The 13012-nt window shown below is 42.4% G+C and overlaps 2 protein-coding genes across 2 annotated transcripts in view; one reads left to right on the top strand and one right to left on the bottom strand.

Moving 5' to 3' along the window:
- Nucleotides 1-1292: 1292 nt before the first annotated feature.
- rab20 (RAB20, member RAS oncogene family) lies at nt 1293-5863 on the top strand. The gene is made up of 2 exons (XM_076747072.1): nt 1293-1979; nt 4662-5863. The coding sequence occupies exons 1-2, from the start codon at nt 1790-1792 to the stop codon at nt 5261-5263; spliced, it is 792 nt and encodes a 263-aa protein (XP_076603187.1). The 5' UTR covers nt 1293-1789; the 3' UTR covers nt 5264-5863.
- A 58-nt stretch (nt 5864-5921) lies between these two features.
- Nucleotides 5922-13012, bottom strand: part of col4a2 (collagen, type IV, alpha 2) — a 55120-nt gene continuing 48029 nt past the window's right edge. Inside the window, exons 35-48 of the mRNA XM_076747071.1 lie at nt 12796-12859; nt 12610-12684; nt 12389-12496; nt 12143-12250; nt 11970-12041; nt 11627-11752; nt 11378-11494; nt 10864-11025; nt 10308-10406; nt 10073-10219; nt 9389-9505; nt 8889-9080; nt 7382-7668; nt 5922-7190 (exon numbers count right to left, since the gene is read on the bottom strand). Coding sequence (XP_076603186.1) covers nt 6936-7190; nt 7382-7668; nt 8889-9080; nt 9389-9505; nt 10073-10219; nt 10308-10406; nt 10864-11025; nt 11378-11494; nt 11627-11752; nt 11970-12041; nt 12143-12250; nt 12389-12496; nt 12610-12684; nt 12796-12859 — 1929 coding nt within the window. The 3' untranslated portion in view covers nt 5922-6935. The remainder of the gene's footprint in view (nt 7191-7381; nt 7669-8888; nt 9081-9388; nt 9506-10072; nt 10220-10307; nt 10407-10863; nt 11026-11377; nt 11495-11626; nt 11753-11969; nt 12042-12142; nt 12251-12388; nt 12497-12609; nt 12685-12795; nt 12860-13012) is intronic.

Here is a 13012-nt window from a genome sequence, read left to right as displayed (position 1 = left end):
GCCGCTAGATGCTGGTTGGAACATGACAGACAAACGTAAAAATGCACCCTTAAATTACATGAATAATGTAACGACACGGGCAGTTCCTTTGATTTCAATGTATTTATTTTCTGGGTTTTAAAGTTCCCACTAGATATCCTGCACCTTAGTTTGGTAAATGTAAATTCTCCACCCTGAGTATTTTGTTTGTGACTCATTCTATAGAGTTCAGATTACCCTTAATCTGGTCAAGTGTTCTGGAAAACACCTCTGAGAACTTCTCTGTAGCTGTACATGTATTGTACATGTACAATGTCAGGCCTGTACACTTCTCTATATATGCAGATATGTACCTTAAATCATTTCTGCTCTTAAAGATAATAACAAATATTAACAGTGTACCAGATGTATGTTGTTGTTTTGCATTACTTATATCCAGGTGTCACAAATAAAAGTCACACTTAACAAAAAGTAATGAAAAAAATGCATAGATTTTACAGTTTTTCAATCTGATCCAGCACGTGCTCTGAGGCTTTTGCGAGCTGATTGTGATAAATATTTCCTCTATTACAACAGTACATGAACGCGGCACAGGAATCGATGACTCTGGATTTCATTTAAAATCCTCAAGGTCAACTAAAACTGGGAGAAAAAAAAAAAAAAAAAAAAGCTTCAAACAGAGGGAAGTTTTTTTTTAGAGTAAAATTTAGCCTACTGTGAATTGAAAAATCGATCAAACTAAAACCTTGTTGCTTGTATGTGTTTTCTTTTCATAAGAGCCTCTTAGTGGTTGCCATTGCTTTAAGAGTTTTTCCCGCAGTCTGACTAACAGACTTTGTCCTGAGACCTAATTCCTCTCCATCAAGTTTTGTTTTTTCGATAGAAGAATCGATCATGTCATGGTCAAGCTCGAGTTTAAAAACGACCTACCGCACACCGTGATCCAGTATGACAAATCAGGCCTAATATGCCATGGATACTCTTTGCCCGGAGTTTAACCTTGTAGGAAAAAGATTTTGGCGGACGTAAATATCAACCACAACGGACTACAATGTTAAACTTAACTATCTGAAATGTTTTGAGGACGCTAAGGTTTAATATTATATATGCAATCAGTGCGTTTTTCCAGAATAAGTTTGGGTTCCTTGTATTTTGTGTTCTGTGGTTGCAGCAGCAGTGTAGATCATCTGTTGTGTCTGTGGGTACATACTCATTGTAGGAAACAATAACGTTGCTTTGCTTGATTTTGTCAAGTCCTTTCCGAAGTTAAGTTTTAAATTAAAAGAAAAAATATAAAACAACCTCAGATGTCAACATATAACACTTGATCATATTTATTTTTTCCTCTCTCATAGATTTTTATATATATGTGTGTGTGTGTGTGTGTGTGTGTGTGTGTGTGTGTGTGTGTGTGTGTGTGTGGATATATAATAAAATATTACATCTTTTGTTATAACAACCAAGTTATGATCAGCAGACACAAGCTGTTGGCAGTCCACAGCCTCCCAGTGGATGAACCTGAAAGGCGGCACTCAGGGTAAAAAGGATCCAGCCAATCTTAGCTCCTCACCTACTTCCTGTTTCACCTCAGTTACTTTCTGAAGTTCAGATTCACGAAGCAGAGCGAGGATGGGCCAAACGTTGCATAGTCACGCTGTCACAGATTAACTTTCGTTGAAAAAAAAAAAATGACGTTTGCCAGAGGAGTTCACGAGCAGTCAGAAAGTAAACTTACGAGCTAGACCGCGTTTCTTTTCACCGATAAATTGCCAAAACAAAGCTCCCCTGTACCGGGACGCAATCCAGCATCATGCCCGAGGTGTCGAAGATGAAGAAGCCCGACGTCAAGGTAGTCCTCCTGGGAGACATGAACGTGGGGAAGACGTCGCTGCTCCACAGGTACACGGAGAGGAAGTTCAAAGACACCATCAGCACCGTTGGAGGCGCGTTTTACCTCAAACAGTGGGGGCCGTACAACATCTCCATATGGGACACTGCTGGTAAAACCTCCTTCATGTGATTTCTTCAGACTTTTCCCACTGTTTATTCTCATCCCTCACGATAACCGTGTTTACCTGAAAGCGTGTGATCCCACCACCTGAGGCAATCACCGCCATGTGACCGCTCAGTGTTCAGGGTGCAGACCTGCCTCTGCTCGTTCTGTTTGTCTCACTGGTTCAAAGAACAGATGAAGTTCAGTCCCAGTGCCGAGACCAATAACAATAACATGTCAGATGAAGCCTGTCAGATCAGAACAGGATAAAAAAAAAAAAAAATCTGATGACACACTGGGGGAAAAATAAGCATTAAAACAACAAATCTCTGATTATAGTCACACCTTTTAGAGTAACACCAGACTCCCTTAAGCTGCTTCATTTCACTTCTAATTTTCTAAAAATTCAAATGGAATAAATGAGTGCGTGGGAGCCGGTCAAACTCAGAAAATCATTTAAAAAACGTTTGTTTTTGCTCAGATTATTTCTAATATAAAAATGTTTTGATTTTATGTAGATTAAATTCCTTCACTGGAATAAATGATAAATATAATTAAGTCATTGATTGTTCTACTTTTGGTTGGTTTTACTGTTAGAATCTGGATTTTTGCTGACAGAAAAGCCCCCACAGGACCAAAATCACCGCCTGCTTTGTCTTCTGCTTTATTGCTCAATATTGGTCGAATGTGACCTAATCAAAGCCATTGTCCTCTGAGTAGTTCTGCAGTGACGCTCACACATATGCAGTACTTTTAACCTAGTTTTCAATTCTATGAGCAGCGGCCTGAGATGGAGACTACAGAAAAAAACGACCACTGATAACATTTTGCCAAAAGATGGACACTTCCATCCAAGTTTATTTAACTACTTATCCCGTAATGAAAGCTTGTGAAACTACACTGAAAGTGAAAAACACCAGCTCACGAGTGTGAAACCTTCAGAGTGTGACCAGGCAGTCAGTTGTTTGCAGTATATCTGCACACAGGAGTTGGATTATTGTCATTTATTAAAAATAGAGAATAATGTCATGGGAGATTTGCTCTGTATAATCTGTTATTCCACTGTAATACTGAATGTAACTTCTGTCCCTCAGGGTCACCAGAGCCCCAATGATCTGAATATTCTTTTAAATAAGCTAATTTGGCTAAAACAGGAATGATTTCCTCTCACTGCTGATGAATAAGCTTATATAACTGCACTGCATTCCAGTATTGTGTAAACATGAATTACAGTAAACCCTCTTAGGCAAACACACACTTCACAAAAGTAGTGTTGGTGAACCACAGAGATAAGAAAAGGCAAGCCGAGTCACCAGGAAGCCATTTCCTGTGTGCGCTCCCGAACTCCATGACTTCTGATGGGAGCCTGTTGCCTTCATTTTATTTGGTCATTGTGGTGGAGAGAAACGCCGGATCAGCTGTGAGTCACTTCAAGGCCGCTGCTGCAGAGCTACCAGTGTAGGCCATAAAGCTCTGGAAGAGTGGCCGCTCTGAGGCTCGTGCTGAATGCACTGAAAACGGTCCGGCTGCTTCTTCTTTTCCCACAGATAGTGCCCTTTTCAGCTGGACACTTAAACTTCAAGTTCCCATGAAGGCGTTTCAGCTGCCAGCCCTCTTCCTCTTCACAGTCACATGACAGGCCTGTGACAGGAAGACTTGACTCCTCATGCTTCAACCCGACTTTCCAAGCACAAAGAGGACTCAGTTAGGTTTTTTTTTTTTTTTGTAATTTCAGACAATAGTATGTAAAGAAAGCAGTATCTTCCTGCCTCCGGTCTTCAGTGTATTCTGATGTATTCTGTGTGAAGTGATTGGCCGATTAATCACTTAATTGGAATTATATTGTGTTATACTGAGAGATGTTTTAAATATAAAGTCTCTGAGACGACTTATAGTTGAATCAACAGCTCTCTAAAACAGTTTCAGCAAAAACTGGTGATAATCTTCATGAAAGTAGGATTTATTGCAGGACTGTTGTATTTATAGCTGTCTGATAAATTGGGGTTGCTGAAATAACTTGATCTGATGCAGCGTTTCTCACATTAGCCAGGTTTCCATCCACATGTAGCATAAATCTGAACGGAATTTACAGAAAATCTGCAAAAGAAAATGCAAAATAATGTGTGTTTAATGTCCGTGACTATTACACAAACATTAGAACTAACTCTCCGCTCAGGCGACATTAAACAGTGTTTTATCGAGCTGTTTTGACTGTATGCAGGTGAGTGGAAACAATTCGAATGACTATGCAAACTTGATTGGATTATGTAATATCTGTTCAGGCTGAGTTAGATTTCAAGCAAAAAAGCAAAACATTCATATTTCAGTTCCTCAAATGTGAGCGTTCAGTTTTTCTTTCTTATATAACGGTGAACTCTGTATATTTGGGTTTTGGACTGTCGGTTTGGTATAAAAAAAGGCATATGAAGTTGCCTACAAACCTATAGAACAGTTCATTTTTTCTTCGTAGAACAAATAAACTGGCAGCTAATTATCCAAACGATGCCCCCAGAGGCAAAGTCTTCGCACACAGTGTGCCCGTTGAAGAATCCTGCATATTTCAACAACAAAGGTTGTTTCTGTTTTCTCTGCGCTGTGTCCTCCTGCGGCGCTGTTCCGACAGTTCGGCTGTCTTCAGTCTGTGTTTGTGGCGTTCCTGCTGCAGACTGACCTGTCTCTGTCTCCTCAGGACGTGAACAGTTCCACGGATTGGGCTCAATGTACTGTCGAGGTGCAGCCGCTGTCATCCTTACTTACGATGTCACCAACTGGCAGAGCCTAGCTGAGCTGGAGGAGCGCTTCCTGTCCCTGACTGATACTGCTAACCATGACTGCATTTACGCTGTTGTGGGAAACAAGGCTGATCTCACAGACCCTAAAGCCCGGCTGTCCCAGGACCCCGATGTGACGTCCGAGGAGCGAACTGAGTGTGAGGAGGAGAGGACGGAGCCACAGGTGCTGTCTGCTTGCCCCACACCGCCGGCCTCCCCCGCTTCCCTTTCTGGCATGATGCTACACAAACAGGTGTCCCCCGAGGATGCAGTGGCCTTTTATGGGAGAATACTGCGCTACAAGGGCCTGGACGAAAAGAGCAGCGTGCCGGCAGAGAAGATGTGCTTCGAGACGAGTGCCAAGACAGGCTACAATGTGGACACTCTGTTTGAGGCTCTGTTTGATCTGGTGCTGCCTTCCATCCTGAGGAAGAGGAACGAGAACCAGGAGTCTCCTACAGTAGACCTGGAGGAGTGCAGGGGGGCCGGCAGCAAGCGGGCCAGATCCTCCTGCTGCTAGGATCTGGCAAAGGAAGGTGGAGAAGCTGCCAGACGCGGAGACTTTTTTTTAGCTAAGGACAATCAACAGGTTGATCTGTGCACCAAATACATACTGTGATGGTACTACTTACTCGCCTTGACTGAGACCCAATAGCAATAATGACCTCCTGGTAACACACACACACACACACTAAACACACACTCTTGATTCTGTGACAGTCAAAAAAAAGTGACCAGCATTCAAGGTGTCCAGTGATATTTTAAGTATTTCTTTGCATGGAAGGGAAATAAATGCAAACCTTCCTCCCTGAAGACTGAAACTGCACTTGTATCCCAAAGATGTGGCTAAATAACGCACCTAAGAAGTCAATCACTGCTATTAGTTCATGTTAATGAGAATGTCACAAATGTAACAGCACTAATTTTTAGGCGTGTGGCACGCTGCACTGTGATAGTTGTAGTTCAAGGTTTTCATGAATCACACTTTGGTTTTCTCTTATGCTCTGTTACTAGAGTCTATATTTTACAGGCACATTTGGAACCTTTCAATGAGTGTAAATAGTAAATAACCCCTCCTGAATTTTTAAGCAAGCTGTCATAATAAAGAGTTTTATTTTGCCGTCTGTCTGGTCTGTCAGTTTAAGATAAGCTTGCGAGAGTAAATCGGCGCAGTCAGAAGTATAACAAACAACATTTAATCTTTACAATCCCATGAAATGAGCGTGTTAGGAAAATTACTATATTTATGTTACAATTAAAACAAGTGTTGTCAGTATGTCTCCAGTCTAATCAAACTTTATTTCCAAACACATGAATGTAGGTGAAGTGGACATTTGAACCACTTTCTAAACTGTGTTAAATGGTCTAATCTAACTCCGGACCTGTGACCACAGCAAGGATTTGCTCCAGTGAGACCTTTGATCCAAGGTGTTTACGTTCTGTCCTGTTGGCAGCTCGAGGCGGTTCAATAATTAGTAGATTTGTGAAGGACTGTGACATGAGCAGTGTTAGATAAGATGCATATTTAAACTCTTAGGGAAGGGGGGTCAAGTTCATTCAGCTGATATAAATACAAAGAGAATCAGTGCATTGTGTGATTGACGGTATATGACAAGTAAAGAGGGGTTTTTTTGCGATAGGTGATAAATGCATAACACAGATTAACAGCTTGAAAAGTCCTATAACAGTATATCATGTCATAAAAATAGGTTTTGTAAGAGCAGTGGAAAAAAGCAGGATAATACTGTCAATAGTATCAACCAATAATTGTTCAGGACCTCTAATGACACATTCTTCATTTGGCTGAGAAGCAGTGTTAGTGGCTTTATGGTGGGCTGTGCACCCTAAACAATAAAAACACCACATAAACTGAAGCAGTGCATTCACACGGGCATCTTTGGTTCAGCTGTAGTGTTCGGTTAACAACGTGTCAGAGTAGCTGAGGTAATAAGTTAAACAGTAAGCACCAATCCATATTTAATACAAAAATACCTGTTTTCCCATAATGCTGCTGACTTCATTCTGGGGATTCTCCTGTTTCATTTACAGTGGGACATTTCACTAAAAACTCAAGGCGTCGCACAGTCATTGCATATCAGTATTTCAGATCCCCCTTGGTTTGGGTTACTACATGGATAGAGAGGCGACGCTCGACCGCTGCGTTCTTTGTGTCAGCGCTGCTGCAGAGCCTTTCACAAGTTCTTCATGCAGACCTGGCAGCGGCTGATGCGTGTCAGGAGCTGGCCTGCTTTGAGCGTCTCTGATGCCGGATCAGTGTGGAACGACTCCTGTACGGTGGTTAGCCAGAAGCTGTGCTTGTTAGCAAAGTAGTGGCATGTGCCTTTGGCCCCGTTACACTCAATGAATGGTGTTGTGCGGAAGTCCTCCAGGCAGGAGCCAGGCGATGACAAGGACTGACCCCCGCCTTCATTTCCTGCTGCTGTATGCTGTGGAGACAAAGGTGAGAGGGGAGGAAGTGAGCAAAGCCAACCATGAATTGACCCACTAACAAGTACTGTGTCTGTAGCCAGAGCTGGACATCGCCTATTCCTCTGTGGCTCACAGCTTAATGTAGCACCTTTGATGTTATGGCCTCTGATCTTCTCATTTAAACATAGCTATTTGCACCAGAACCCACCATGAGAAAGGAGTAGCCGATCCACAGGCTGCGCCAGCCTGCAGGACACTTTGGGATGGTGGTGTCCTGGCTGTGGACTGCGATGGCGACTGATGGAGCTTCGCATACTGAACAGCGGCTGATGTATGGTTTGATGTCTCCTTCTTCTACAGGCATCATAGGAAGAGGAGCGGTTGTGGACAGCCAGAAGGACTTATCATTCCTGCTGGCATAGTAACAAATGTCTCCAGGATTGCAGTACAGGAAGGGCATGGTGTTGAAGCGGGGGAGGCAGGAGCCAGCCAAACCTGAAAAAGACAAACAAATGAAACTTTGAAAAAAAGACAGACATGCTTATTGATATGCAGCAATTCAAACATAAACTCTATTTAAAGTCTTTTTATACAATGAATAAAGTATATTATATAAAAGATACACCATTACATTATTAAAACAGAAAAGATGATTGGATTATCGTAGACTCAAACAAAAATAATCCCTCTCACTCATTACCCAGAGGTGTGTTGGTGGCGTATTTATCTGCAGAGATCCTGCCCTCTGCCTGCATTTTCTTATTTCATTCTTATTTTGCTGTGGTTGGGACCTTTGTTGCCCCCAGCCAATAACAGTGCACAGGTGAAAAGAAAAAAACAAATAAAAAAAAAAAAGGACTGGAAGCAGCAGGCATGCAAGAGGAAGCTACGAAAATGGCGGGCACAGTGCCGGAAATGACAAATGTAGAGCGGAATGATATTTGATTGATGATTGATATATCTACCTAAATTCTGCTAACATTAGCCAGCACAAGCTACTGGTAACACTCCTGAATATATTCAGCGGAGCGAGGATGCATTACATAACATCTGAATTCAACTGTTTTAAAATGGAAACGCGTGTTATTTCCTCTTTCAAAAGTTACATAACCTCATTTTAAAGGTGGTCAAATTTTGATCAAGTACGTTGATTTTAAGTCAGTCAATGTTACAAGCAGGCTTGAACTGGCACACTCAATTAAATTGGACTTTGAGAATGGAAACCGAGCAGTGGAAAGGATTATATCCCGACTGAGACCACTGCCAGCACTGCTTCAGCACACAAGAGATGACCATGACTGCTCTTTCTTCTCTCAGCCCCATCATGCCAGTGTAACTTTACATGGAATGTGAAACATTGGTTTAAATGTCCCCAAATCAAATGTTCCAGCAGTGAGATCTGATGAGCCTGGCCTCTGTGGAATGTCTTCTGGTTCACTGGATTACAATGTCAGCAATTTAATGTGGGAATGTCAGCCTGGCCATCAATGCTTTCAGACAGGACAGACAGGACTGTGCTGTAATAAACTCACACTGGCATATGTCGAGACAGCGCACTGATAAAAATCCCTGTAACAAATTCATATTAGATAGCTAGATAGATAGATAGATAGATAGATAGATAGAGAGATAGATAGATAGATAGATAGATAGATAGATGTACTTTATTGATCGACACACCCTACAGAACAGTTTCCTAGTTGACCCTGGCTTACCCAGATCCTGGTTGTGGGCCTTTTCCTGGCCCTCAAGGTACAGCAGACTGTAGCCGTCCCACAGTTTAGACATGCCCACAGGACACATGGGCGTCTGTTGTGACTGACTGTGTTTCACCAGCAAGTAACCCACGCTGACGCTGCGGCCAGGCATACCAGGTAACCCAGGGATGCCAGGGTTGCCACGGCGACCTGGAGGGATGAGGAGTTCAGATCCGTGATTTGCAAAATGAACTAATTTTCAATCATATCATTTCCCCAAAACCCTGGCAACTTCCTCTGCTAAGATAATTACACAATAAAACAAACAGACCTCTAACCTCAGCTCAATGTGAGTACCCTTCAGATCAATGCTTGCTCATTCTTTAAACTGACTTTCAAAAAAAATAAATCAAAAACTTCTTGGTAACTGGTTCTCTGCTTAAATCTCCACCTACTTTAAATCCTTTAATCCAGGCTTATTCACCTAATCCTAAACTGCCTCACAGTGTCAGACGCACCTTCCATGCCTTGCAGACCGGGGTGGCCCATTTGTCCGACATCTCCACGAAATCCAGGCACCCCCGGTGTACCACTAATCCCAGGCATGCCCTTCTGTCCAATGGGTCCCATGAAACCTGTACAGTAACAGGAGACATGTATGTTGCTGAGCTGGATATTTCACTTCAAACTTTATTTATTTATATGGCACTTTTCATACTTAAAAAGCAACACAAAGCGCCTCACAGAGGCTAAAAACAACAAAGAAGAAATCCCAGCCCTCCCGCCCCCAAAACTACGTACAGACACACACGCACAGACACGCATGCACGCACACTTAAGCCCCATTAACTCTTGGTATGAAAATGGGATTTGTTTCTGGGCATGTTAATAAACCATCTGATCTCATCTTTGTGTTTACACCTGGTATTTTTAATGTGTTGTCTTTATCATCATTGAGATTAAATCTCTGGCCTTCAAAGCAAAAACCTGCATGTGATTAATTTGAAGTAGTGGCAAATCAGGCCGAGACTCCCTTAAAAAACCACATAGGTTTGTGCAATGCACACCATTGCACATGCAGTTATTTCTTACTGTATACCTTTCATTTACCACGAGTACCGCTTATAGATCGCACTTCAATACCAGGTGTACACAGGGTGTTATGGATGCTCAACAACAAATGTATTATTAGAATAGCCAACCTGCATCCCCAGGGGGGCCATGTGGCCCTGGTCCCCCTCTAAACCCTTGTGGTCCTTGGATACCCCGTGGTCCTGAAGGGCCCCTCTCTCCTGGAATTTTGAAGGGAGGTGGAGGAGGACCCTGGTTGCCTGGCAGCCCACGAAAACCTGCAGCACAGAAAGATCATGTAAGGACAAAGACAAAAAAAACAGAACAAAAGCACATATCTTTATTTTGTCAAAGTGCAGAATCTACCTGGGGGTCCAGTGCTTCCTTTTGGACCAACTGGCCCTATTTCTCCCTTCACACCAACCACACCAGGAACTCCCATCAGTCCTTGCTCTCCTTTCACTCCTGTAAGAGGAAAAAAAAGCATATCAAGACTGCACGCAGAGCGTAGCTGGTGATCATACCATCAAGTTGAATGGGCCGACAGACAGGCGCATTCAGAAGATTTTACAGGCCTGGATGTAATTATTTATTTACTTCATAGTGGCACCAGAAGTGGACATCAAAATGATTAACTCACAATATGATACAATTATAATATATTTAAGTGAGTAAGTGACACATTACTGCCAAAGTATTATAAGGGAAAATTGCCATATCGTTGCCAGATAATCACATTGTGTTCATTCTTTGTTCATATCACGTAGAGTCCAAATTGACCATGACGAATGACATCCATGAACTTGGAAGTTCAATTCACCTTTAGGCCTGTTGTTGTAAACATTTCTCTGGTGGAGCTATAGTAATTTGAACACAAGCTACTGTTTAAGGCTTATCCTGGAAAAGATTCTATACTGCTTACCCTTCTTCCCAAAAACACCATTTGGCCCCCTGTATCCAAATGGACCTGCATCTCCTTTGAATCCTTTCCTACCAGGGAGTCCAGGATACCCATTTGATCCTGATACACCCTTTTCTCCAGGGGGAGCATCCACACCAGGAAATCCTCTGGCTCCGGGGAAGCCTGAAAGACAAATCATTCATTGTTAATACATATAATTAAACGGTGAACAAGAATTCCTCACCATCCAAATGAAACAACATCCAACATGTCCATTATATAAGGAGTAATGGATGAGGGAACAAAGGACTGATTTGACAGCCACAGTAGTTCTTTTAGCAATAGCTTCCATTATTTTCTTTTACAGGGCCTTTTCAAGGCAGGATTGTTGTGCCTTATTCAGTCTTGCTGTTCTGTATAAAGCATACAAACACTGAATCAGGATGTAAAGAAGCAAAGACAATGTAATGACAGGTCTTCTTTATGACAGTATTCTGTTTAAAAAAGGGCTTCTGATCAAACTGTATCTTCTCACCTTGGAACCCTTTAGGCCCTGCAAAGCCAGGGTCCCCTCCAGATCCTGGTCTGTCTGGTGTCCCATTTGGTCCTTCAGGGCCACGGAGTCCTGGTGGTCCAGGTTGACCTTGGTCACCTGAACAAATGTAACATGGTTTTGAGATGGTTACAGTATATTATCTGGCACTTTGCATCACTTTATTGAGAGCTCAGCAGGTTTCTTAGATGGCCTAATTTGCCCCATTAATGCAGAAGAGGAATGGCTTACCTACAGGTCCCTGGAAGCCTTTCAAACCTGCTGTACCAGGAAAACCTGGCTGGTTGTTTGGGTCACCGCCCTCTCCCTTCTCCCCTTTGGCCCCTGGTTCCCCAGCTGGTCCAGTTACATCCAGACCTGATTAAAACACAGCCAGAAAACACGTGTGACACAAAAACTGCTGGAACTTTCAGTGCCAGTCAGGAAAATGTATGTTCATGTTGGACCCCATTACTCAGAGTAAAAAGCTGATGGACAATTTTTTAACTTGCACCATTCATGGTACAGTATATTCTAGCAGTAAAAGGCACACACAGAGATTGTTTTTATGAATTCTTGAAATGTGGTTGAATACCTGGTGTTCCAGGGCCACCCTTTTGTCCCTTCAACCCATGTAATCCATAAAGACCCTTCAGACCAGGGAAACCTGCACACATTTGCATAGATTACACAGAGGAATATGGTGGACAAGTACACAGTATGTAGTTAAAGAGAAATAAAGAGAGGGCACAGGTTGGCTCATGTAACCTTTGTTTCCTGGGAAGCCAGGAAAGCCAGGAGGTCCATCTTTTCCAGGAATTCCAGGAAAGCCTTTTTGACCCTGGGTACCAGGAGTTCCCTGCAGACCATCTGGGCCTGCAGCAAACAAAAATGTTGTTAAGTTGATAAGATTGTAAACAAAATTCAGAGCTGGTGCAATGTAGTTCTAATACAATGTTCAGTATAACATTTAAAATAATATAGTGTGCATTGGGGGGGGGGGGTCTCTCTTACCTGGGTATCCTGATATTCCTGGATCACCTGGTTCTCCCCTTTTCCCTTCAATACCATCAAAACCAGGTGAACCTGTGTTCCCAGTTTGTCCAAGTAATCCTTTCTGGCCTGGAAAGGGTATATCAAACATATCATATCAGCCAAGAAGGAGCCTCAAATTCTTAAGCAGTGCTGATCACCACCAGAGAAGACACAAAAGCAGTACGAGCTACAGTTTGTACCTAGATCTCCTGGAAAGCCGTGCTCTCCTCTGAATCCAGTCACTCCGGGAAGATCGATACGAGGGCCTGCAACACCTACAATGGTTTTCAGACTTTACTGTCATTTGCTGTCATATTCTCATCACAATTACTTTATAATTAGCATTTAGATCTCCATCTATCTGAAGTTTGAATTTGAGGTTGTACCTTTGATTCCCTTCTTTCCTTTGTCTCCTGTTGCGCCATACGCACCAGGGCTTCCTTTAAGTCCCTTAAAAGTAACAAATGAGCAATTAACAAACATATTAAACATACATCAATATGGAATATAGCATAGCTGCATGGGATGTTCAAGGAAAGAAACCTATTGAATGTGTTTTTGTAGCTATAGAGCAATAGTAAAATGACACAAATGATGACATAG

This window comes from Chaetodon auriga, chromosome 13 (assembly GCF_051107435.1).
Source record: "Chaetodon auriga isolate fChaAug3 chromosome 13, fChaAug3.hap1, whole genome shotgun sequence".
Lineage (NCBI taxonomy): Eukaryota > Metazoa > Chordata > Actinopteri > Chaetodontiformes > Chaetodontidae > Chaetodon > Chaetodon auriga.
The sequence above is the reverse complement of the archived record's forward strand: the minus strand, read 5'-3'. Positions and strand labels throughout refer to the sequence as shown.

What these genes read in the sequence shown, in the direction of transcription:
- rab20 (XM_076747072.1), top strand. Translation starts at nt 1,790, where the DNA reads ATGCCCGAGGTGTCGAAGATGAAGAAGCCCGACGTCAAGGTAGTCCTC. An exon ending in CTCCATATGGGACACTGCTG is followed by an intron (nt 1,980 to 4,661) that starts GTAAAACCTCCT and finishes CTGTCTCCTCAG; the next exon opens with GACGTGAACAGTTCCACGGA.